Source organism: Pan paniscus, chromosome 6, assembly GCF_029289425.2.
Source record: "Pan paniscus chromosome 6, NHGRI_mPanPan1-v2.0_pri, whole genome shotgun sequence".
Lineage (NCBI taxonomy): Eukaryota > Metazoa > Chordata > Mammalia > Primates > Hominidae > Pan > Pan paniscus.
In genome coordinates, this window is record NC_073255.2 from 171898959 (window position 1) to 171926829 (window position 27871).

General features: G+C 35.9%; 2 protein-coding genes and 1 long non-coding RNA gene across 7 annotated transcripts in view; 1 reads left to right on the top strand and 2 right to left on the bottom strand.

The window, feature by feature from the left end:
• The window catches only part of LOC117981122 (uncharacterized), a 313442-nt gene extending 312925 nt beyond the window's left edge, over positions 1-517 (bottom strand). The window contains exon 1 of the long non-coding RNA XR_004672658.3: positions 426-517. This is a non-coding gene — a long non-coding RNA (uncharacterized LOC117981122). The remainder of the gene's footprint in view (positions 1-425) is intronic.
• Positions 1-27871, top strand: part of AGBL3 (AGBL carboxypeptidase 3) — a 156605-nt gene that overhangs the window by 96654 nt on the left and 32080 nt on the right. For 4 of the 5 annotated variants that reach the window (XM_055115389.2, XM_055115391.2, XM_055115388.2 and 1 more), the window contains exons 14-15: positions 2994-3051; positions 4549-4620. In XM_055115389.2, the coding sequence (XP_054971364.1) occupies positions 2994-3051; positions 4549-4620 (130 nt within the window). Of the gene's footprint in view, positions 1-2993; positions 3052-4548; positions 4621-22625; positions 22747-23821; positions 23944-27871 lie in introns of all 5 variants that reach the window. The other variant, XM_063606103.1, reaches the window with a different exon arrangement.
• Positions 10198-27871, bottom strand: part of CYREN (cell cycle regulator of NHEJ) — an 80742-nt gene continuing 63068 nt past the window's right edge. Inside the window, exon 3 of the transcript XR_010112654.1 lies at positions 10198-17409. The gene's annotated coding sequence lies outside the window, so the exon portion shown is untranslated. The remainder of the gene's footprint in view (positions 17410-27871) is intronic.

Below are 27871 nucleotides of genomic sequence, written 5' to 3' on the forward strand. Positions count from 1 at the left end.
GGACAAGAGATGGGGGCTCCCTTCCTCTCCCAGTCCCCGTACATGAGACAGAGGCTCTACTTCAGGTGCTCCACCACTGAGCATTCTTGGGCTCTGCTTGCCCTTATCTTAGTTTGTAAAATGATGGTTCCACACTGGGAGAGGCAAATGGAGGAAACCTAAGTCTACTGCCTCCCCTCCACCTACAGTTCATCTCCTAAAGCAGGGTATCACTTGGAGGGAAGAGTGCCATTTCCTCCATCCCCAGCTCATAAGCCATAGCTTATAAATTTTGCCCTGATGAAAAACTAGGTCACAAAACAGATAGCTCCTAATCTTTTCCAGAAAAAGAGAAGTTAAGCTTAAGGACAGTCTCAAAAGCAGTGCAATTATGGCTTTAAAAAAATTCTGGAGGACAAACATATTACTGGTGGAAGTTATCTTACCAGCAGCAAATCCGTACAGGTCTGCAGCAACATCAATTCTTGCCTTCCACTCCTGCCCTAAAACTTGCCTCAGTCTCTTTTTCTGCCTTATGCCCCTGAGTCAAATCTTAAAACGTTCACATACCAGTTAAACTCGGCCATTTTGTTTCTTAATGCGCATGCTTGAGCTCACTCCTGAGATCTCATCAGGAAGCGGCTGATCACCAGTCTCAGGTGTTTCCTATCTGTAGAAAGACTGCCTTTCCCTGCTGCTGGCTGCAACCAATTATTATTTTAGAGAGACAGTTAACAACCGCCTGACCATCACCTGATGCCTGACATTCCTGGTGGGGTTTTGGTGGAGCCCTCTCCTGCCCACTGATGCCTGATTAGCTACCTACTGCAACAACACTGGTAGATTCATTGGAGCTACAAGCTAAACTGAATACTGACTAGTTTTCCAGAGAGAACTGGAGAAAGAGACAGCTAGGAGGAGCCTTACTGGAGTCAGAAAAAATCTTAAACACTGACCTCTGCAACTATCCTTTTGAAGAAGTTTGACTGGATTAGTCTGAAGAGCAATGCTGAATGTGGTCAGGGAAAGAGACAGAGAGCCCTGCCTTAGCACTGTCATCCCAAGTGAATGTGGATATACCTAAGTCTGTACCCCTGAGGACCAACATCAGAGGCTTAGTACTGCAGGGAGCAGAGATGGCTATAAAGGAGTAATGCTCCTTTTCCTCTGCTCTCTCTTCTAGAATTACATTATTTCAGGAATGTAATATGAATAGGAATTAAAATTTTATTTATGGTAAACAAATCCTCTCATTGATACCCCTGTGTTAAGTCATTTGCAGGACCCAATAACCAAAATAGGTTTTTGTTAGGGGATTTTTTTTTAATGTATATATTGCAAGACACATATTTATTTAGTTCTCATAAATATATCCACAGAGTGGTTTTCCTCACGTATCCAAGCTACATTTAATGTAAAATATTATAAATCCCTTTATATTAAATGCTCATGTATTTGCGTCTTTCTTGATTGGAGCTTTTAAAATTGTATGAAATCATTATATTTAATGTTAGATACTTCCAAATGGAAAATAATCTTCATTTGGTCAAATGCTTTGAGAAAGTTGCATACATTCTAAGTGTGCCCATAAGCTAATAGCAGATTGTGGTCACTTACCTTGAAATTCCTACTCCTCTTTCACAAAAAGAGTGAACAATCTCACTTTCACTCAGGTAAATGGCTGAGGGCAACTTAAATTCATGCTCTCGAACTGACTATTTCTTACTTTGTTTGCTTATAAGAAGACATCAATACATCCCTAAAATAATATTGGTAAATTATTTTTTAAATATTTCAGTTAACTTTGTTTCCCACCAAGACACTCTTACTTGTTGATTCTGAAGAATTTCAGCACAAACAATTATATATTACTGTGGTCAGAAATTGTAGCTCATGTACATAAGATCACTGACCTGGTGATATTTTTCTGTAGGATTGAATGTAACAGTTTATTATGGTTCACAGAATCATTTCACTTAAGAGATGGGAGCTAAAAATGACAAGAGTTTATCAAATCAAGTCTTACTAATTTTCTTCAGCCTGATTTCACTCCTTGTCTTGCTAGTGATTGCATAATATCACTACTTTTAAATTTGTGTAATTTTTTCTAGAATGTTTCTTCCTTTCTTCAATAATCAAATTTTGATTTTTACAGTTTTCTCCCATTTTCATACTGATTTTGCCCATTTTTTTGCTGCCAATCAATTATATATATAAAGAGGTGGGTTTGAGCTTTTAACTCCATTTCATAGTCTACTTTTATTGTGGGTTGTTTTTGTTTTTGTTTTGTTTTTGAGAGGGAGTCTAGCTCTGTCGCCCAGGCTGGAGTGCAGTGGCACCATGTCAGCTCACTGCAACCTCTGCCTCCCGGGTTTAAGCAATTCTCCTGCCTCAGCCTTCCAAGTAGCTGGGATTACAGGTGACTGCCACCACTCCCCACTAATTTTTTTTTTTTTTTCAGTAGAGGCGGGGTTTCACCATGTTGGCCAGGCTTGTCTCGAACTCCTGACATCAAGTGATCTGCCCGCCTCGGCCTCCCTAAGTACTGGGATTACAGATGTGCACCGTGCCCAGCCTCATCTTTTTATACATAAGCACAGTTTTGCAATCTGTTTATATATTTTACATAATTTTATATCTTTTCACCCATTTCACACTTTTATCTTCCCATGTTTGTTGTTCTAATTTAAATAAGTGAGATTATAAGAATACCATTTTTTTGTCTCTTTCTCATTATAAATACATTCTATGTGATGTGGAAAATTTTTAAGCCCCCTTTACTGCCAAAATATAGTATCAATATTTTCTTCTACTCATTGATGCAGGAGAAAAGTAGTGTAGGGAAAAATATTAGAAGATTCTGATTTATAAGATAATTTTGGTCATTCTAAACCTGTAAGGATGAAATGAGAAATATTTGTTAAAAATGCACAATACCATAAATCATATAGGAAATATACCCCATTTCATGTTGATAAAATAGCATTGTTTTCTTTGATTCTACATTCCATTAGGTTTATGATAGAGGGCATTTGCTGCAAAGACACAAACAATCAAATTCTGATGTGAAAGGTAATATTCTGCTTCTACCTTCTCATAAACAATTAATTCATTTACTCAACTAAGAATTTTTGGTGCCACAACTTTGAGGTTGCCACTGTGCTTGGTGCTAGGGATATTAAATGTATATGATACCATTTCTTCCCTGCAGGACCTCATCATTTAATCACGAAAGAAACAACAACAATCCAAGTGCAGTGTCATAGACACAATGCCAGTAGTCTGTTCAGGGTTCCCAGGGAGCAGAGAGAAAGGAGTGGTCAATTACATTGGAGAATAGAGAGGTCCACGTATTTGAGGGCTATCCCTAAGGTTTTGAAAGGCTTGCCCCCAAAGGGAAAGGCATTTATGTTTTAAAACCCATCTTTTCCCTCTCATTTTGTAATTTAATAGAAGATGAGCCCAGGAGAGAAATTAATTCATAGACTGTTCATTGGCTTCTACTGCAACCTGCTAAGTCTGATGTGAATCTTTAACTGACTCTCTAGCATCTCTGTTTTTTTTTTTTTTTCTTAATTCTGTCATTTTATCTTTAGTTGAGGTCCTTTGGCAGGGGGAATCATATAATTTAAGCAATATTTTGATTTTATCTAAAATACCTAATTTTTTATGTGTGTGTGTATATATATATATATTAATTTATTGTACATTTATCTACCTATTTATTGTACATTTATCTACCTATTTCCCAAAAGGATTCGAGGTAACCTAATTACACACACACACACACACACGCACACACACACTCATATATCCATTTAGTTTATGATGTAGCAAAATAATTAAAAATATAAGTGGAGATAAGAACCTAAGAACCATGCCTAGGAAAGGGAAGAATACTATTATAATTAAAATAGTCAATTCACTTAAACTTTATTTTTTCTGATAATGGTCAGCTAGGCATATTCAGCGGCTTTTTATAAGTAACTTTTATGTATTCTTTTGTTAACATTTTAATGTCAAAAATTAAAAATAAAGATAAGCAAAAGAAAGTAAACATTACATTTTAGAATATTTATTTTAAATGCGTTCCTATATTTATCCACATACACACCATGTTAATGAATCACATAATCATCGCATTATTTTGCAACCTACTTTTTAATTTTAAATTACAGTATATTATAAACCTCTTTATATGTAAATAAATGGTGGCAAAGTATTCCATTCTATTAATTAAGCCACCCCCAGTGTTAAACTTACATTTTGTTTCCAAATTTTTTCCTATTGTAAACAACAATGAAAACTTTATAACTCTCTATTTGTGTGTTTTCTTATTTCTTTATAACAAATTCCTAGAAAAGGAATTGCTGGCCCAAAAGGTATGAACATTTTTAAATGCAACAAAAATTTGTAACATTTGAAGACTGCTTATTTTAATTTCATTGAACTAAACTACTGTCTACAAGTTATTTACTAGCATTTTCCACTTTGAAAAAAGATGAAAAATATGAAATGTAAATGGGCGAGTTATTTTCATGCTACTATGATCTTTATCATCTTCTCTAGATACAAGGCCAAATGAACCAGATGATTATATGGTTGATTATTTCAGAAGACAATTACCTAATCAAGGTTTGGGTGAGTAAAATAGGAACACAGACAGTAATGAGTGGTCCCCTATGATCTGAATGTTATTTTTCTCTCTAGCTCTAGAAATACACAGGGGAAACAGTAGAAATTTACTGTATGTCAATTTGCTTTTAATTTCACCCAGTCAAAACCAAAACAAAAGAATATTCATCTCATTGTCTAATCTTTTCATTCCCATCTCACCAAATCTTAGAGCAGAGAGAAACCTTGAGAATGCTCTAGTTTCACCTTCTGCCCATGACAGGCCCCAGGCTCATCCAACCTCTGGTTGACTACACTTGGTGACAAGTACTTTACTAAATTGCAATATAATTCATTCCATTGCTAAAGAGCTGTAGCATTGAAAAAGTTTATTTTCAATAAACTTTAACAGTAAAAAGTTTAAAATATGTGTCCTTGTAAATTTCATCCACTTCTTTTAATCTGTCCTCTCTAATAACACAAAATAGTGAAGAAACCTTAAAGGTAAATAATTCCAACTGACTCATTTTCCCCAATTCTCCTTGAAATAATGCAATTGTAATACCTTCTCTATTTTTTAAAAAGCTGTCATTTATTTCCCTGAAATTTTCCGTTTCTTTCAACCATCCATAAAACACCGTGATTCAAGTCCCTTTACCATTTTATTTTACTCTTTTTTATTGCTATTCAAGCTTAAATGAAACTGAACACAGTATTGCAGATGTTGTCTAATGAGTGCAAAATATATCTTTATTTTTATTTGCTCCTTTATAGATACTAGTTTTCCATTAATGCAGTTTAAGATTATATTTCTTCTTTTGAAAATTATTCTAAAATCTTGACATATTGGATTTCACATATTCAAACCTTTAACGTTTTATTTTCATAGTGCTACCGCTAAGTTGTATCTCCTCCATTCTCTACTTCTTCACTTATTATTTGGTTCATTGTGCTTGACCTTAAATTTATTCCTGTTAAATTTAAATTTAACCTTCTTAGATTCGGCCTTTCATGAACTATTATGTCATATTGTTATACTATATATATATATGCATGTGTGAATACATATATGTATGTGTATATATACCTATACATAGATACATGTATTTGACCTCTTGTCAAAGCTTCAGACCCTGTAGGTAACTATCTGCTGTACATCTCCACACAGATGTCCCACATATCCAAATTCAAATTCATCTAATTCCACACTAAACGCTCTTCCTCACATATTCTCAATAACATTGATGGCAGTACTATCTCCATAACCACTCCAGCTACAAATCTGATTGGTATCCTTTTTTCTCACTTTCACTTCTGTCCCTCATATCCAGTCAGCCACTGAATATGTATGATTTTACCTCAGAATCTCTTTTTCTCTATCTTAACTACCATCATTACCATCATTCTTTTCAGATTCTTATCATCATCCACTTACCAGGAGTTCTGTAGTTTTCTAGTCAGTCTCCCTGCCACCAATATTGTCATTCTAATTACACCCTTCATACTACCATCAAAGTAATTTACCAGAAACACAAATCTGACTATACAACCTCACTACCTAAAAAAGCCTTTTAGTGATTCCCAGTCATCTAACAGGGGTTGGACTGACACTGCCCTAAGACTGGCACTGCCTTTTCTTTAGGCTTTCTCTTTCTCATTTTAATTTCTTTTTACATTTAATTTTAAAATAATTTCAAGAATAGTAAAAAAACTTTCTCTCTCTCTCTATTAATCAATCTATCTTTTTTCCCATTATCCATTCTCTAAGAAAAAGAACATTCTCTTACATTAAAATCAGGAAATTCAACTTGATACAACACTATTTTGTATCGTATATAATTCAGTTTTGCCAAATATCCCAATAGTGTTCTTTAGAGCAAACTTACTATCTAATTCAAGGTGTAATACGGGATCATGAATTGCGTTGAATTATCATATTTCTTTATTCTCTTAATTTGGAACATTGGCTCAGCCTTTCTTTGTCATTCACAACACTGTCATTTTTAAAGATTATTGGCAAGTTGTCTTATAGAATATCTGGTTTTAAAATTTTAGTGAACAAAAGAATTACCAAAAGAGTTTATGTAAATCTCAGCTTCTGACCGAGTAGGTCTTTGATGTCACCCCATAATTTGTATTGTTTATATGGGATTTCAGATAATTCTGGCATTGATGACCTGCAGACCACACTTTGCAAGTTACCACTATGGGGGCCACAGTGAAAATCGGTTGGAGGCCAAGCAGTTGGGGCCCAGCCCATCCAACCTTTTTCATCTTGAATAGCTTTCTTATGTAATTTTCTTTCAATAATGGTCTATTACTCAAAATTTTTTCCTTTATTATTTTTAATTGACATAATAATTGTACCAAACCTGTTTCATCCTGAATAGTTTTCTTATGCAATGTTTCTTTCAATAATGGTCTATAACTCGAAATTTTTTCCTTTTATTATTATTTTTAGTTGATGTAATAATTGTACATATGGGGTACAGTGTGATATTTTGATACATGTATACAATGTATAATGATCAAATTGAGGTAATTAGCATCACCTCAAACAGTTATCATTTCTTTGTGTTTGGTACATTCAAAATCTGCTCTCCTAGCTATTTGAAAATACACAATAAATTGTTAATTATACTCACCCTATAGTTCTATGGAACACTAGTCCCTATTCCTCATATGTAGCTGTAATTAGTATCTGTTAAGCAACCTTCGACTATCCTTTCCACCCCTCTATCCTTCTCTGCTTCTATTAACCACTATTCTATACTCTCTACTTCTATGAGATCAACATTTTAAGCTTCTACATATGAATGAGAACATGCAGTATTTATCTTCCTGTGGCTGGCTTATTTCACTTAACATAATGTCCTCCAAGCTCATCACTGTTGCCACAGATGACAGAATTTTGTTCTTTTTTATGGTTAAATACTATTCCATTGTGTATATATACCATATTTTCTTTATCATTTCATCTGTTGATGGACACTTAGGTTGATTCCATATCTTGGCTGTTGTGAATAGTGCTGCAATGACCATGAGAGTGCAGATATCTCTTTGACATACTGATTTCCTTCCTTTTGGATATATACCCAGTAGTGGGATTGCTGTATCATATGGTAGTTCTGTTTTTAGTTTTCTGGGTAACCTCCATATTATTCTCCATAATGACTGCACAAATTTGCATTCCCACCAAAAGTGTGCAGGGATTCCCTTTTCTCTACATCCTCTCCAATACTTGTTATCTTTTATCTTTTTGATAATAGCTATTCTAACAGATATGAGACCATATCTCCTTGTGGTTTTAATTTGCATATCTCTGATGATTAGTGCTGTTGAGCATTGTTCCATATACCTGTTGGCCATTTGTATGTCTTCTTTTTCAGAGATGTCTATTTGGCTCATTTGCCCATTTTTAAAGTAGGTTATTTTTGTTTGTTTATTTTTGCTATTGAGGTAATTCCCTTATATATTCTGGATATTAATCCCTTGTCAGATTGCAAATGTTTTCTCCCATTCTGCAGGTTATCTCTTGATTATCTGTTGATTGTTTCCTTTGCTGTGCAAAAGATTTTCAGTTTGATAGAATTCCATTTGCCTATATTTGCTTTAGTTGCCTGGGCTTTTGAGGTCTTCTCCATAAAATCTTTCATCAGACCAATGTCCTGAAGCATTTCCTTTGTGTTTTCTTCTGGTAGTTTCATAGTTTGGGGTCTTACATTTAAGTTCTTAGTCCATTTTGAATTGACCTTTTTTATGGTGAGAGATAGGAGTCCAGTTTCATTTTTCTGTGTATTGATATCTAGCTCTCCTGGCACAGTTTATTGAAGAGATTATCATTCCCCTATGAATGTTCTTGGCACCTTTGTCAAATATCAGTTGTCTGTAAATAAGTAGATTTATTTTGGGGTTCTCTGTTCTGTCTCATTAGTCTACATATCTGTTTTTATGTTTTTAACCATTCTGGTTTGATTACTATTGCCTTCATTTTGAAGTCTGGTAGTGTGATGCCTCCAGCTTTATTCCTTTTGCTCAGGATTTGCTTTTGCTATTTGGGGTCTTCTGTGGTTCTGCACAAATTTTAGGATTGTTTTTTCCATTTCTGTGAAGAATGTTATTGGTATTTTGATAGGGAGTGCATTGAATGAACAGATAACTTTGGATAGTATGGACATTTTCACAATATTAAGTCTTCTAATCCATGAACATGAGATGTCTATTTGTATCCTCCTCAATTTTTTTCATCAGTGTTGTATAGTTTTCCTTGTAGAGATATTTCACCTCTTTGGCTAAATTTATTCCTACATATTATTTTTTGTAGCTATTGTAAATGGGATTGTTTTTCTTGATTTCTTGTTTTGATGGTTTATTCTTGGGGTATAGAAATACCACTGATCTTTGGATGCTGGTTTTGTATCCAACTTTACTAAATTTATCAGTTCTAGGAGTATTTGATAGAGCCTTTAGGGTTTTCTGTATATAAGATCATGTCATCTGCAAACAGGGACAATTTGACTTCCTTCTTTCCAATTTGGATGCCCTTTATTTCTTTCTCTTGCCTGTTTGCTTTGGCCAGAACTTTCATTAATATGTTGAACAAAAGTAAGCATCATTATCTTGTCCCACATCTTAGGGGAAAAGCTTTCAACTTTTCCTCATTCAGCATGATATTGGGTGCGGGTTTGTCTTGTATGGCCTTTACTGTGTTGAGGTACATTCCTTCCATACCTTATTTGGTGAGAGTTTTTGTCACAAAAAGATGTTGAATTTTATCAAATGCTTTTTCTGCATATATTGAGATGATCATAGGGTTTTTGTCCTCCATCCTGTTGATGTGATGTATCACATTTATTAATGTATCACATTTATTAATATGTGTATATTGATTCATCCTTGCATCCCTCGGATGAATCCCACTTGATCATGGTGAATAATTTTTTTCAATGTGCTGCTGGGTTTAGGAGATTTGGTTTGTTAGTATTTTTTTGAGGACTTTTACGTCTTTATTTATCAAGAACATAGGCCAATAGGTTTCTTTTGTTGTTGTTGTTGTGTCCTTGTCTGGTTGATACCAGGGTAATATTGGTCACACAGAATAAGTTTGGAAGAATTTCCTCATCTTCAATTTTCTAAAAGAGTTTGAGAAGAGCTGGTATTTGTTCTCCTTTAAATGTTTGGTAGAATTCTACAGTGATGTAATCAAGTCCTGGGGTTTTCTTCAATGGAAGACTTTTTATTACAGATTCAATCATTACTCATAATTGGTCTGTTTGGGTTTTCTATTTCTTCTTTGCTTAATCTTAGTAGATTGTACATGTCTAGAAATTTATTCATTTCTGCTAAGTTTTCTAATTTGTTGGAGTACAGTTGTTTGTAATGGTCTCCAGTGATCCTTGTATTTCCGTGTTATCAGTTGTAACGTCTTTTTCATTCTGATTTTATTTGGGTCTTTTCTTTTTTTCTCTTGGTTATTCTAGCTAATGTTTTGTTGATTTTATCTTTCAAAAAAACCCAACTTTTCATTTCATTGATCTTTTATAATTTTTAATCTCAATTTCATATATTCTGTTCTGATCTTTATTATTTCTTTCCTTCTACTAATTTTTGGTTTGGTTTGTTCCTGCTTTTCTAGTTCCTTGTGTTACATAATTAGGTTGTTTATTTGAAATCTTTCTACTTTTTGGATATAGGCATTTATTGCTATAAACTTTCCTCTTAGTGCTGCTGTTGCTATATCCTATAGGTTTTGGTATGTTGTGTTTCTATTTACATTAGTTTCAATACATTTTTTAATTTCCTTCTTACTGTCTTCAGTAGTTATTCAGAAGTATGTTGTCTAATTTCCATGTAACTATACAATTTTGAAAGTTCTTCTTGTTATTGACTTCTAGTTTCATTCCTTTGTGGTCAGAAAAGATACTTGATATTATTTCAGTTATTCTAAATTTCTTGAAAATTATTTTGTTCCCTAATGTAAGTCTTAGAGGATGTTCCATGTGCTGATGGAAGGAATGTGTATTCTGCACCTGTTGGATGAAATGTTCTTAAATGTTTATTAGGTTCATTTGTTCTAAAGTGCAGTTTAAGTTCAATGTTTCTTTTTTATTTTCTGACTAGATGATCTGTCCAGTGATGACAGTGATGTGTTAAAGTCCTCTTTGATATTATTATATCAAATTCTATCTCTCCCTTTAGATCTAATAATATTTGCTTTATGTTTCTGGGTGCTCCAGTGTGGGGTGCATATGTATTCACAATCATTATATCTTCTTATTGAGTTGATCCTTTATCCTTATAACCTTCTTTGTCTCTTGTTTACAGTTTTTGACTTAAAGTCTGTTTTATCTGATATAAGTATAGATACTTCTGCTCACTTTTGGTTTCTGTTTGTGTGGAATATTTTTTCCATCCCTTCAGTTCAGCCTAAATGTGTCTTTATGGTGAAATAAGTTTCCTGTAGGCAGCATATAGTTGGTTTTTAAAATCCATTCAGTCTATATCTTTTAAGTGGGGAATTTAATTCACTTACATTTAAGGTTTTTATTAATAGGTGAGGACATACTCCTATATTTTGTTGTTTTCTGGTTGTTTTGTACATCCATTGATCCTTTCCTTCTCTCTTATTGTTTATCATTGTCATTTAATGGTTTTCTATACTGATAAGGTTTAATTCTTTTCTCTCTTTTGTGTATCTGTTCTACCAGGGAGTTTTATACTTTTATATGTTTTAATGATAGTGATTATTATCTTTTTCCTTCCAAATGTAGTATTCCCTAGATTATTTCTTGTAAGACCAGTCTAGTGGTGATAAATTACTTCAGTTTTTGCTTGTCTATGACAGACTTTATTTATCTGAAGGATAGCTTTGCTGGGTCTCATATTCTTGACTGGCAATTTTTTTTCATTCTGCACTTTGAATTTATCATCCCATTCTCTTCTAGCCTGTAAAGTTTCTGCAAAGAAATCTGCTGTTAGTCTAATGTTGATTCCCTTGTGTGTGACTTGATGCTTTTCTCTTGCTGTTTGTAGAATTCTTTGTTCTTGACTTTTGACAATATGACTGTAATGTGCCTTGGTGAGGACCTTTTTCCAGTTGAGTCTATTTGGGAAACTTTGAGTTTCCTGGATCTGGATCTCATATGTCTCCCCGGACTTGGGAAGTTTTCAGCTATTATTTCAAGAAATTGGTTTTCTACACCTTTCCCTTCTCTTCTCCTTCCCTAACTCCCATGATATGAATATTTGTTTGCTTAATGGTGTCCCATATGTCTTGCAGGTTTTCTTCACTGTTTTTCATTCTTTTTTTTTCCTCTTACTGAGTATTTCAGACTACCTGTCTTTAAGTTCAGAGATTCTTTCTTCTGCTTAAGTCTGCCATCAAAGCTCTTTATTGTAATTTTTATTTCATTCATTGAATGTTTCAGCTGATATTTCTTTTTTATTATATCTATTTATGTTGAATTTCTTATTCACATTATGAACTGTTTTCCTAATTTCACTGAATTATCTGTCTGTATTTTCTTGTATCTCATTGAGTTTCCTCAATTTCTCATTGAATTCTTTTTCCAGCAATTTGTTGATTTCCTTTTCATGGGAGTCTGTTATTAGAAAGCTATTATGGCTCTTTAGTGGTGTCATATTTCCTTGCTTTTTAGTGTTGCTTGTGTCCCTGCATTGATGCCTGTGCATCTGGTGGAATGATTGTCCCTTCCAAACTTTCCAGAGTGGCTCTTGTAGGGAGACTTTCACCTACAGTTGGGTTTCTGTGTGCCATTTGGGAAGGATGTGCTGACTTGTTTCTGGATAGGTGCAGTGGTATAGTCTCCATGAAGTTTTGTCTGTATTCAACATAAGCAATAACTGTGGTTGCCTCAGTGGTATAGGCTGCAGAGGTTTGTGGCAGCAGCAGCAAAGGTTGTTCATCTCTTCACTGTTAAGGGCTTTTGAGGTCTTCCTATTTTTGTTTTCCCCATACTGGGAAGACTTAGCTGAAGAGATCCCTCTTGTTGTCAAGACTGACACAACCTACAAGCAGCTGCAGTGGTGTGGGGTTCCAGGTGCAGGTGCTTGGAGTGTTTGTGGGACCAGGGTCTTAGACTCAAGGACTCATGAAACTATTGTGGTACCTGGGTCTTCCAGTGCATGTTCACTCTCTATGGCAGAGTTGGATGTAGGTTCCCCCACAGAGCCAGGATCTGTGAATCTGAGGCATCCCATGGGGCCAGGTTGTAGCTGTAATTCTACTCCTAAGCTGGACTCAGCACTGGCCTGACTCTGGGGAGGAAGGAGCGCTCTGGAAGTTTGGGCCCAGCAGGCAGGATATGGCTCCAATTCAGGAACCTGAGGCAATAGGACTCAGTGATAACCCAGATTCCAGTGGATGAAGCACTGTGTAGTAGTGACTTTAGACCCTGGAATAGTGAGGGTCAGTATATCACACACTCTGTGAGGCCAGATGCATTGGCAGCAAGTACCCCAGTGTGGTGAACTACAGCTGTCATCTGGGCCCTAGAGGGCCCAGCAGAGCAATGACTCCATTTTCCAGGGAGGGGGTATCTCAGCAGCTCAGACTCTAAGGGGCTAGTTCAACTCTAGGGAAACAGAATACTCTAGTTGTTTGGCCTGTAGGGGGGGGCGTCTCAGCTCAGCCATTGCTATTTCCTTGGGACACAGGGTACTACGTTGGCTCAGTCCTGGGATGCACAGCTGCTCAGCTCAGCCAGGGCACTGATCCTCCAAGGGGAAATGTACTGCTACAGCTCAGGGCTGGGGGCTGTGACTATTCTGGGTGGCCCAGGCACCATTTCCCTGGGATACAGGGCACGACTCCAGCTTAGGTACTGGGGTACGTGACCACTCTGAGTGACCAAGGCACCATTTCCTGGGATAAAGAGTACTGCTTTAAGTTAGGCACTGGGGAGGCATGACTACACTGAGCAGCCAAGGTACTGTTTTCCCAGGAGGTAGGGTACCACCTAAGCTCCACCCTAAGGGTGAAAGGGGAGGGAGAGTGTAACAGCTTCAGTTGAGTTTCAGAGAGCTCAGTTTGAGGATGTTGGACCACCAGCCCTGGGGTGTTTCCATAGCAGCCTAGTCTCAGGGATGAAGGGGAGCTATAGCTACTCACCCCTGGTGCAAGACATACTTCTGCTGTAGTTCCAGTTCCAAGATGACAGCTCCTTCTCTGGGGGGAGCACAGCTAGTGGAGTCCAGGCAGCTCCTTCAGCTGTGAGGAAGGACTGTGCCTGTAAGGAATGCAGGGACCCCAGTGGTGAAGTCAATAGGTGTCTAATGTGTTGATGGAGGTTACTGGGATCCTCTTGCTTTCTCTTCCTTGCTGTAGGAAGAAGTTCCTCCTGATTCCCAGCTGACCATGGTTGGAGGATGGGGTGGTGGAGTCCTGGTGTTTCCTTCCATTTTCCATATGGCCTTCCCTAGTTTCTGCACTCACCAGGGTTTCTGTTACTCCTCTCATGCACTCTGGTGCTCTCCCTTAGTTATTTTCCTTAAAACATATAGTTGCCCCTCAGTATATGTGGGGGATTTGTTCCAGGACCCCCATGTATACCAAAATCTACACATACTCAAGTCCCACAGTCAGCCCTGTACCCACATTTTCAAAAAATTGACGCTTGATGTACATGGGTTTCACATCCTTTGAATACAGTATTTTTGATCATGTTTGGTTGAAAAATATCTGTGTATAAGTGGATCCACATAGTTCAAACCTGTGTTGTTCACAGGTCAAGTGTAATTGTTTATTCATTGTTCTTTTTGAGGGCTGTGAACTAGGGTCTTCTAGTTAGCCATCTTGCTGACATTACTCTGAGAAATAAAAAATTTTTTGACAATTTCTAGCTGCAGCATAGAAACCAAGTTCTCTAACATGACATGAAAGACTTCCAGTGATCCTCTGACCCTGACATTTACAAAGATGATCCTGTTGCCTCAGCAAATATCAGTCTTCTCACCTCCTTGCTTCTGCTCATACTGACTTCACTGCCTGAAATATACTTCTCCCTCTCTTAAACTAGACTAGCTACTCATCATTTAAGGCATAAGCACCAAGGTTTAATAAGATTCAAACAGTTCCTTAAAATAAGAGTGAGATGGATTGAGTCACAGTTATGCACAAGTTGGTCTGCTGGCTCAGAGAAGGGAATCTAATCCACCTGGAAATCTGCAAGAATGATTTCTTAAAGAATTTAATCTTTAAATCATGATGTAGTCTTAACTGAGAAGTTAGGCATTTAGGGTGGAGAGGAAAATCACTTCCTTGACTTCTTAAAAGACTATTGTCAATGGTTCTGTGACCTTATATGTAAATGCTTTCCTTACTTGTAATGTAATATATCTGGGATGGAGAGAACTCATTCAGAGCCTTATGATTTCTCTCATCTCTTCCAATATTTATTCTCCTCTTTCCAGTTAGAGGAAAACTCTGTTTAATAGAAAGAGAAAAGTAACTTATGAGCTGAGGAACTCTGCTCTTTGTCATCCATAAATATTACAAAATAATTCCAGAAGTATAAATCTGAACATTCATTGGTATATTTTTATTCTGAATATAGCTACATAAAATTTTGTTGTCAACATTTTTTTCAAATCTTGGTTTATTTGAGGTTTAATCATCCTGAAACTATTCTATGGTTTATCCACTCTCTTATATTCAACCTTTGTTACATAATCTTTCCATTGTTGTTTATGTTCTTTTAAAAATCTGATGTTTCTCTGCTTCCCAGAAGTCCCAACTTGTAATAGTAAGTGGTTGTGCTAGACACTTGGGTACAATGGTAAATAAAATATAGCAGAGTGGGTGACAAGTAAATAGACATAGTAATATGAAACAAATGCTAATTATTGTGTTATGGGGTTACATCAGAGTTGTTTGTGGGTAGGAGCAAATCGGAAAAGGTTTCTCAGAAAAGGTAATTGTTAAGATTTCAGGGGCCAAATAAATTGAACTTTTTTTTTAACCAACTTCTATATCTATTAAGAATTAGAATGAAAAAGTAAGAGAAAATACTAGCAAACCAAAAGGAATTATACACAATGACCAAATAGGATTTATCCCAGAAATGCAAGGTTAGTTTAGCATATGAAATTATGAAAATTAAACAATATAATATACCATGTTAATAGAATATAAAGAAAAAGGCACATGGTCATCTCAATAGATGCAGAAAAAGTATCTGGCAAAATCCAACATTCTTTCATGATTAAAAAAGAGACACTCAACAAATTAGGAAAGATAGAATCTTCCTCTACTAAAAAAAAAAAAGCCATCTTCAAAAATCCTGCAGCTAATGTCATAGTTGGTAGTGCAAGACTAAATGCTTTTCTCCCTGAGACCTGGAACAAGACAGGGATATTCACTCTCAACACTTCTATTCAACATTATAATAAAGGCTTCAGCCGGGCAATAAGGCAAGAAAAAAAAAGGCATCCAAATTAGAAAGAAAAAAGCGAAGCCATTTCTATTTGTAGGATATATGTTCTTGTATATAGAAAATCCGAAGGAACACACACACACACATACACACGCCACACTATTAGCACTAATAAATGAGTTCAACAAGGTTGCAGGATAAAAGATCAATAGGCAAAAATCAGTTGTAATGAATGAACTGTATGGTATGTGAATTACATCTCAAAAACCTGTTATAAAAATCAATTGTATCTCTATACACTAGCAATGAACATTTAAAAAATGAAATTAAGAAAACAATTCCATTTACATTAGCATCAAAAAGAACAAAATACTTAGGAATAAATTTTACAAAAGAAGTACAAGACTTATAAACTGAAAACTACAAAAAACACAGTTGAACTGTATTAAAGAAGCTTTAAATAAATGGCAAGATAACTCTGGTCATGGATCAGAAGATTTAATATTGCTAGATGGCAATACTCCTCAAATTGATAGATTCAGTGCAATCCCTATCAAAATGTCAGCTACCTTTTGTGCAGAAACTAACAAACCAAATCTGAAATTTATATGGAAATACAAAGGACCCAGAATAACCAAAGCAATTTTGATAAAGAACAATGTTTAAGGATTCCTGATTTCAAAACTGACTACCAAGCTATAGTAATTGAGACTGTGTGGTACTGGCCTAAGGGTAAACATATAGATAAATGAAATAGGATTGAAAATATGTAAATAAGCCTTTATATATATTTCAATTGATTTTTCAACAAAGATGCCAGGACAATTGGATGGGGAAAAAAAATAGTCTTTTCAGCAAATGGTACTGGGACAACTGGATATCCACATGCAAAAGAATGAAGTTGGCCGTGTTCCTTATACCATACACTAAAAATAATAAAAAATGGATCACAGAAACAAATGTAGGAGTTAAAACTACTCTTAGAAGAAAATATAGACTTACTATTTAAACAGATAATAAGGGGCCTTCTTGTTTTAGCTGCAACATGAATAATGCTTGAAAGTCAACATTCCTGTCCTTACAACAACAAAAAAGCTGAACAAACTAAAAATCAGCAACTTATTGGATCCATCAGAGAACTGAGACTGACAAGTAAACTACTACCCTGAAATCTGAAGAGACAGACGAATCCAGGGAGTCACTGCTGAGATCTGCTTGTCTGAGGCAGAAGCTGCTAGAATCATAAACTGGTAGGAACACTTAAACAGTGATTTTAACAAATTGCCAGAGGCTGAGTGCGCACTAGCTTGAAAGTGAGAAACTCCTGGTGGCCATAGTCTTGTCTGGAGCTTCATTTTTGTGGACTTTATCTTCAGGAATCCCACCAGGTTCTCATAGAGCCAAGAAAGACCTCTTAGTTGCTCTGGAAAGGGGAGAAGAAGAGTAAACACTGTGAAATACACCCAGAGCATTCTCCGTAACAAGGGCCTACTCTCTTAGGGTGTTAACTCTAAAAGGAGAAAATCAATAGGTTAGAGACAAATGAAGCATTTATTCAGAATAGGAATTGCAACCTGGGTAGTAGTCAGAGACCATACCACCCAAGAGGAGCAAGAGGCCTTACATTTATAGGAATTTATTCAGATTACATAAGTTGTTTGTCAGATTTTTCATTGGTTTACCAAACAAAGAAGGCTTTAATCATTAGCAGAATGGTGCATTTGCATCAGTTGGCAAGGAAAAATTATATACAGAATCCCTTAAAGACTGGGATCAGTTTCCTTGTATTGTTGAGAGCACAGATGTTTGCAAAGGAACTTGGTTTTCATAGTTCCCTTGTTGGTCTCACAGTTCATCAGCAGTTCAACATGGAGTAAGTAGCCCAAGATAGAGTCACTCATGTTAAGCCTGGAACTCCGCTAAGTTCACAAGGTGAACAGTCTTTACCAGAACCTTATCCTATTTTCGGGGAGGGATATTTCTGCAACTCCAGCCTCCTCTAGTCTTCCTGTCTCACTGGAGGGTTGGAGGAAGAAAAGCTAAGAAACACTTATTAAGGTCATAGCCCAGGAACACAGGCCCACTTAGACTGAGATTTAAAAATAAGTTTATAGGATACTTCCTCTCCCCCAAACCTTACCACCACACCAACATGACTCCAGTATAATAACAGTGGTTTACAGCTGATAAAGCAGCAAGAAAGACAGATTCTATCTGATAAGTCGTTCTTCGGAAATCCTAAAGACAACAGGAGAGACAAAAACAAATATCCTAGAGGAATTCCAAGCCTTTGATACTAGTGGCTACAGCAAACATTAAACAGTCCAATTCCTTGTCAGATTAATATAAAACCCCATAGTAAAGGCCTATTAACTTCAGTTTTTGTTACCCACTGTCCTGTGACCAACAAAAGATTTTAAAGCATTTTAAAAGGCAAGAAAATACAAAAGCCATATGTTATCTTTGCTTTCAGTTCCCCAAAATAGAAAATGGAAGCAACACTGTTTTTTGTGCTAATTGGATACATCATAGATTACCCACCATTCAAAGTCACTGTCACTTTTTTTCCCCTTGACTGCTGATGTTGGCAACCATGATTTTTGCTGCTCACAATAATGGATCATCCAGGGGAGCATCACTCTGAGTGGACGGGGGGACTGAAGTGCAACTTAAGTGTGTTGCAATCTGGAGTGCTAACAATTCATCTTTGGGCAGGACGCAGTGGCTCACGCCTGTAATCCCAGCACTTTGGGAGGCTGAGGCAGGCAGATCACCTGAGGTCAGGAGTTCAAGATCAGCCTGGCCAACATGGTGAAACCCTGTCTCTACTAAAACTACAAAAATCAGCTGGGTGTAGTTCCACATACCTGTAGTCTCACCTACTTGGAAAACTGAGGCAGGAGAATTGCTTGAACCTGGGAGGCGGAGGTTGCAGTGAGCTGAGATCATGCCAATGCACTCCAGGCTGGGTGACAGAGACAGACTCTCTCTCAAAAAAAAAAAATTAATCTTTGACTTTACCTGTGAGTTAACTGTTTTGCTTACATTGAGATAGCACTAACTTAATTTCAGTGTTGTGTATATTGGGATCATGTTTCCTAAGAGTTCAGACAATGAAAAGAGAATGAGTATAATACCAATGCCAGCATGGCCCAAATGTCACCAAAAGAGAAAAAGAGGAAAGAAAGAAAGAAAGAGAGAGAGAGACGGACAGACAGACAGAGAAGGAAGGAAGGGAGGGAGGGAGGAAGGAAGGAAAGAAAGAAAGCGATATATATGGCTATTCTTTTAATGACTGGTGGAAGAACATATACAACTAGGAAGATACCCAAAATAGAACATCACCAAAAAAGAAAAAGAGGGAAGAAAGAAAGAGAAGAAAGAAAGAAAGAAAGAAAGAAAGAAAGAAAGAAAGAAAGAAAGAAAGAGAAAGAAAGAAAGAAAGAAAGAAAAAGAAAGAAAGAAAGAAAGAAAGAAAAAGGAAAGAAGGAAGGACATACATGGCTATTCTTTTAATGACTGGTGGAAGAACATATACAACTAGGAAGATACGCAAAATAGAGCATATGACAAAATATGCAGAAAAGAATTTGGGATTGTGCATTATAAAGGAAAGGATGTGAAAGCACATATGAAGACTGAATCTCAGGAGTCCTGGAAGAGACAAGCAAGTACTTCTAAATCAATTGAAAGTGTTTTTATGACCCAAGAAGATACCAATGCTCAGTTGAACATAACAACTGGTGAATTCGCTTGGGCATACCACCCAAATGAATGCTTATCACATCAACAAATGAATGCTTATCACATCATTCATTCCCTTGATTGCTTGATGAAACAAAGTAAAATTACATTTCCTGGTTCAAAGGTTACGACTAAAATATCCCGTCGGTCAACAAAGGGAAAATTTTGTAAAAGATGTGTTGGCCTCTTAAAGGGTAGAGCTCATTTTGTCAGATCTTACCAACAATAATGTTTTCTACAGTGTATCAAGTGATACACTGAATCATGGCAACAAAAGAAAAAATCCCCATGGCTTTTAGGTACTTTGATTTGAAAAGTGAGGTTTCAAATAATCTTGATTTTTATGAATATTTTAATGAAACCAAAGAAAACATAAAACCAAATATTGCTAGCTAATATTTTGTCCAAATACTAACTAGACTTTGCTCATCAATCTGCATTATTGGCAATGAAAATGTAAATTTTGGCATGTTTCATTCCGTCTGTGAACTTCTTATCAAAGAAAATGAAAAGATCTTACCCACTAAATGTCTTCCATACGTTGTACTGTGAAGGGTATGATTTGCTAGCCTGTGACATTGAGGCTTTTGTAATAAAAGTTTGGGGTCACTTTTTAATTTCCTGAAAACATACAGAAGCACTGAATGAGACTTCTGACTTTATGGAAATGGAAGAAGATATCCTCCTTAGACATGTACCTGAGTTATTTGATATTATATGTAGGTTGTGACAAAGACGTGTATGGTAAAAAATGACATTTGGGAAGAAATAAGACTGACTCAGAACTCAAAAATATGTCACCAGAAAGGAGCATACAAGTTAAACAGTACTAAAATTATAATTTATTTGTAATCTATGCTCAGTTTAAGTTCAGATTACCTCAGTGCTTTAAAAACATTTTCCCTGAGAAAGAGAAGTTTAACTTATAATGACATTCAATGTGCTTTAGATAATCTATCTATAAACAGGATATTTTAGATATGGAGACCCTACATGATGAATTTATAGATGCAAAGGGCCTAAATGACAAACAGCTAGTCTACCAAAATAGGTCTACAGATACAAAGTGAGTGGACAGTTTTGAAAAGCTGGAAACCAATTCCTACAAGTCTAAATACCTGCCGTTGCTAATAAGTAAAGTCTAAATCCAGTCATCCCTTTGTATCATGGAGGATTGTTTCCAGGATCTCCTACAGATACCAAAATCTGCATATGCTCAAGTCCTGCTGTAAAATGGCATAGTGTTTGCATATAACCTACGCATATCCTCCAGTATGCTTTAAGTCATCTCTAGATTACTTATAATACCTGATACAATGTGAATGCTATGTAAAAAGTTGTAAGACTATATTGTTTAGGGAATGATGACAAGGAAAAAAGTCTGCACGTGTTTGGTACAGATGCATTTTTTTCCTAAATATTTTCCATCCTCAGTTGGTTAAATCCACGGATGTGGAGCCCACACAAACAATGCCAACTGTATTCCATGCTGAAAACATTTTTGTTGACAGGATATCTAACTTGATGTCATTGCATTGGAATGATACCAGGAGCAGTGTAATGTGGGCTTGATAAGAGCAGATCTGAAAGTCAAAGGGAATTTCGCATTTAAGTGAGAATACACTGTTTAATCACTACATCAAAGAAAGATATCTCAAAGGCTGCAGGCAGTTCAGAGAAGTATTATTGGAAAAAGAAACAGGAAGAGCAAAAATATCCTACTTTATCATGGGACACTAAGAAATATGTCATTGTTAGTTTTTAATAAATATTTACATTGATCTTTTAAAAGGTCTTATCTATAACCTAAGAATATACAATAATAATATGACATATAAAACTTAAATATCCACTAAAGAGCTAAAATGTGTATCAGAGGAAACATTATAAAAAATTACTTTTCTCACACATACTATTAATCTGTTCTACTATTACTACTAATTGCCACTGTTAACTAGTCCTGTTGTTGTTTTGCCTAATCACCTGTATGTAACAGCAAAGTAAATAATATAGAATAATAAAAATGTTAAACACTTTTCATATTTCATTTTAAAATAATATGTGTATGTAATTATTATATGTTAGACTATTTTTTGGTCTGGTATATCTGTGTCCTAGATTGGCTCTCTAAAAATGTTGGTTACCTTAGTGTACCTGTCACTGTCTTTCATAGATCCTAACATAGATAAATTCAGTTCTGGAATGTTTAACATTTATTAGATAGATTAGGTATTTATATTGTTTGCTGTTCTCTTGAAACAGTTTAATTTAAAGGCTTCCAGGGGAAATATGTATGCATATATTTTGTGTGTCTGAATGAAACAATGGTAGGTTAATTGAAGATACGCTCAATTAAACTAGCCATTAAATATATGAAGTAATTGTCAAGAAAGTTAAAAATTAAGTTTTATTGATTTTTAAAACCTAACTTCAGATATTTTATGGTATATTCTCTTTTTTAGTGAAAATACCTGAACGAGCCCCTTCTTGGCTTCTAAAAAAATATTTGAGGTAGGAGAACTGTACTTGATTTCTTCTACCTGACTACCTTACACCTTTTCCTCTGTCTTATAAGATTTTGATTTTGAATTAAAGCAACAGGTAAAAGTGACTTTTTGGATAACCATTGCTAATCAGATGTCTCCTCATATTCTACATAGTATCTGTGACTAGGTCAGTTTTATACACAGTGCCCCACAAGATGTGTTTTAGCAGGTTCTGGGAAGATTTCGCTATCCCCAGACTACCCCAATAGATGCTTTAAATTCTAGTTAGATATTTATTTCTGTGCATTTAGCATTGTATTGTCTGAGTTTCTCTTTTTTTTTTTTTTTTTTTTTTTGAGATGGAGTCTCGGTCTGTCGCCCAGGCTGGAGTGCAGTGGCACGATCTCAGCTCACTGCAAGCTCTGCCTCCCAGGTTCACACCATTCTCCTGCCTCAGCCTCCCGAGTAGCTGGAACTACAGGCACCTGCCACCATACCTGGCTAATTTTTGTATTTTTAGTAGAGATGGGGTTTCACCGTGTTAACCAGGATGGTCTCGATCTCCTGACCTCGTGATCTGCCCACCTCAGCCTCCCAAAGTGCTGGGATTACAGGCGTGAGCCACTGCACCCGAGTTTCTCTTTTTTAAAAAAAAAACACTGGTGGCATAAGATAATTATCTAGCACTTTAGAATGAATGACAATCAAATGTTTTACTATCCATTGCAGCAATTGGAGCACTGGTCATGGGGGGATAAAACTAATACTAAAAACTGGAGAAAGAAGAGAATGGGAAGTCAAATATAACAGACAAACTTTATAGTTTTGTCTAAACCAGTAATTATTATATCTCTATCACCCTTGGCAAGTTTCCCCTTACTTAGGAATAATATAAACAACTGTCTGGATGGTGGAATAGGTAACCATAGGTAAGTATTTGAGAACCAGCTAGATTTGTACAACAGAGAGACCATGGTATATCCTCTCTTCCTTCCTGGCTTCTCTTCTAAGAACTCAGTTTCTGTTAAATAAAATGGGTTCTGATGAAAGATGTAGACTTTCTTGCCCCAGAAATATAGAAATTTAGGTAAGAGACCAACATGTAAAGCATCTTTGGGCCTACTTTCACTTGGATCTAGAATTGATTATTTTAAACTGACTTAATTTTTTAAAATGTATTATTTATCATGTCTTATGGAAAGAAATAAAATGATATATCAAGACAAAAGAAGGTAATAGAAAAAGTACTGGAGTTAGAAGATGTGAATGCTACACCCACCTCTGCCCCTTACTAGTTATGTGATCTTGAGCAAATAGCTTAACCTCTCTGATTCCCCTTATGTAACATGGGAATAACATTGGCCATCCTGCCTACATCATGAGACTGATCAGAGCGCCAAGTATGATAGTGTATTAAAAGACTCTGCATACCCTGAGGTGTAATATGCAAATATAACATGGCTATTACATTACTCTTACATGAGTAGCTTACTGTTGACAATGAAATCAGAGGACCCAATTTTTTTCATCTCCCAAAGTATGACTCAGAGTCATAGCAAAGACCAACACAAACATTTTTTAGAAATCAGTGAGAGGCCAATCTAGGAAAAAAATTCCCCTCAAGGGAACTGATTTGTATAGAAACTGTTTCAAAGTGACATCCCTGCAGTCTCCTATGGGCAAACAAACTTCTACTTGGACTGAGAAGACAAGGATACCAACAGAAGGTTGTTACTTGTTTTTATTGTTTAAGATTTTCATGCATACAAAGATGGTTTTCACTATATCATCATTAACATATCCTATGAAACTTGGATTATGGGAACTACTTTTGTAAAAAGATGAGATCGATAGCTATTTTAGTCCTGTCTGTGAAAAATACTTGCTTTATTTAATTTGTATATGAGTTGAATATAGAAGGAGATTATTTCAGTTTAATATAGCCTTAAAAAAAACTTAATTGCTGTATTCCTAATACCTTCCTGTTACTTGATGCCTTTCATCCTCACCACCACCCGCCAAGAAAATAAAAAGATATTCTGGTAACTTCTGCTTCCTAGACATGGGGTTTTCAGTTGAAAACCATCTTTTACTTCATCACTCTTTAGAGTGGCCCTTAACTAATTGAAGACTAATATAGTTCATAGTTTCTGTCTTGGGATATTTCTATACTGAAGTGCCCAATAGAAGGGCAGAAAAGATTGGCCCAGCCTTGATTCCATCATGGTTGATATGGTTTGCCTGTGTCCCCACCCAAATCTCATCTTCAATTATAGCTCCCATAATTCCCACATGTTGTGGGAGGGATTCCATGAGAGATAATTGAACCATGGAGGCGGTGTCCCCCATGCTGTCCTCATGATAGTAAATAAGTCTCACGAGATCCGTTGGTTTTATAAGGGGTTTCCCCTTTCGCTTTGCTCTCATTCTCTCTTGCCTGCTTCCATGTAAGACGTGCCTTTTGCCTTCCACCATGATCGTGAGGCCTCCCCAGCCACATAGAATCGTGATTCCATTAAACCTCTTTTCCTTTATAAATTACCCAGTCTGGAGAATGTCTTTATCAGCAGCATAAAAACAGACTAATACAATGGTAATTCATGTTAGTTTAAATTATAGTAAGTAAGGCTAAAGTCAAATTCACCGCTCCAAATCTGTGATTACTTAAATATTATCTGCTGACCTTCAATGGAACATAAAGTTTCTTCATTAGGTCTAAAAATTGGACTACCATGGAAATTATACTTATATTTTCTTCTGTTTCTGGAATGAATTGACATTTTTAGTTTACCTTCCCTAAAGTGTTTTATAAAAAACAGTCATTCTATTCATTAATTCTTAAAAAATGTTAATAATATCAAAGATAATAATATGGAATAATTGGCCAATAAAATTTTATACTCCATTGACATAATCCAAAGCATTGAAACAATGCATCTCAAAATATGCACCACACTTACTCATGTTCTCAGTATTATGTGGCTGTGACAAGCCAGTAGACCATTTCATGAAGGCTTAAATTTTCACCAAGAGTACTTTCAGTATGAGAGAACTTTGGTCCTCTCTCTTGTGGTTTTTTTTTTTTCATTGCTCTAATGCTTGGAAGGTTTTACCCCATCTCCCATCTCCAGATCATAAAATGATCATCTATTTGGCTCTTAAATATTCATATAAAAATTAACCCTAACCCTTGTCTTACACCATAGCAAAAAAAATTAACTCAAAATGGATCATAGATCTAAATATCTAAGCTAAAATCATAAAAACTTATAGGAAAAAGCATGGGAGAATCTTTATGGTCTTGGAATAAGAAAAGACTCCTCAAATAGTACTCATAAACACCAATTATAAAAGAAAAACTTGGTAAATGAACTTCATCAAAATCATTCTCTTTAAAAGACACTGTTAAGAAAATTAAAATGCATGGGACATATTGGAAAAAAATTACCAAATGTACAACCAATAAAGGCCTTGTTTTATACCTATGTCATTTCTTCTTTGAACTTGGTAAACACAAACACAATACTCCGGCAGAATCCACTCTTCTACTTAGCCAGACCATCCACACCTGGAAATAAGTCATGGCATTCCAGGAATTATTTCTCTTTCTTTGGAACGTGCTTCACCTGCATAGATTTTCTGCTTATGTTAGCTGTCTATAATCATTTCTTCTAATCCTCTTGGTGGATTCTAAATATTAGTCACTGCAGCAAAAAGAAATCAAATTATTGAAGCTGAGTGATAGGTTTAAGAGGGAGTTCCTTATACTAGTCTCTCTATATTCGGGAATATAGAAAATGTTTTAAGTGAAGTCCAAAAATATACTCTCACAACTATCAATAATCTGTTCTTGAATCAAACTCTCACCCATATGAGTTAGAGTATAGAATATTTCCGGTGTTTCTTTATTTTCTTAATATGCATGCTTTTTTCTTAGGAAAGATTTTTAAAAATCAGCCTACAGGAGTTTATCTGATCCGTCTGCACTGTAATTAACAGAAAGGCCTTCAAGTTTCTGACATATGGAAACCCATAATCCCTACTGTTTTCTTATGGTAGTCAGTTTCCTCTTTTTCACATTCTATCTCAGTAGGAGACTGAGAGGGGAATAATTAGATATCTGTAGTCACATCATATCTCACTGAAAGTTGGAATCTGGACAGGTATAAATAAGCAGAGTCAGGCAGATTGAGAATCTACATTAGCTCAATTCCAAATTTAAGGAATATAGGTTACATTTCAGCTCTTGCAACCTCATCCACGTCTCTATCACATTTTCTCCATTCCTTGTGTTGTAATTTTCTTCAACTGCTTCAACTGCTTTTTTTTTTTTTAATGTAAGGATGTTCAGCATGGTATTATTTTATTTTTAAACTTTGAAGTTTGGGGTACATGTGCAGGTACCCCATATAGGTAAACTTATATAGGTAAACTTATGTCATGGGGGTTGTACAGATTGTTTCATCACCCCAGTACCCAATAGATACTTTTTCTGATCCTCTCCCTCCTCCCACCCTTCACCCTCAAGTAGGCCCCAGTGTCTGTTGTTCCCCTCTTTGTGTCCCTGTGTTCTCATAATTTGGCTCCCACTTATAAGTGATAACATGTGATATTTGGTTTTCTGTTCCTGTGCTAGTTTGCTAAGGTTAATGGCCTCCACCTCCATCCATGTTCCTGCATAGGACATGATCTCATTATTTTCATGGCTACATAGTATTCCATGGTGTATGTGTACCACATTTTCTTTATTCAGTCCACCATTGATAGGCATCTAGGTTGATTCCATGTCTTTGCTATTATTCACAATAGCAATGAATAGCATTGCAGTGAACATACATATGCATGTATTTTTATGATAAAATGATTTATATTGCTTTGGATATATACCCAGCAATAGAATTACCAGGTTGAGTGGTAATTCTGTTTTTAGCTCCTTAAGGAATCACCATACTGCTTTCTATAATGGTTGAACTAATCTACACTCCCACCAACAGTGTATAAGATTCCCTTTTTTCTGCAACCTTGCCGGCATTTGTTATTTTTTGACTTTTTAATAATAGTCATTCTGACTGCTGTGAGATGGTATCTCATTGTGGTTTTGATTTGCATTTCTTTAATGATCAGTGATATTGAGCTTTATTTCATATGCCTTTTGGCCACATGTATGTCTTCTTTTGAAAAGTGTTCATGTCCTTTGCCCACTTTTTAATGGGGCTGTTTGGTTTTTTTTTTTCTTGTACATTTGTTTAAGTTCTTTATAGATGCTGGATATTTAGACCTTTGTCAGATGCAAATATTTTCTCCCCACTCTGTAGGTTGCCTGTTTACTCTGTTGATAGTTTCTTTTGCTGTGCAGAAGCTCTTAAGTTTAATTAGATCTCATTTGTCAATTTTTGCTTTTGTTGTGATTGCTTTTGGTGTCCTTGTCATGAAATTTTTGCCAGTTCCTATGTGCAGAATAGCATTGCCTAGGTTGTCTTCCAGGGTTTTTATAGTTTTGGGTTTTACATTCAAGTTTTTTTTTTTTTTTTTTTTTGAGATGGAGTCTTGCTCTTTCAGCCAGGCTGGAGTGCAGTGGTGTAATCTTGGCTCACTGCAACCTCCACCTCCCAGATTCAAGAGATTCTCTTGCCTCAGCCTCCCCAGTAGCTGGGA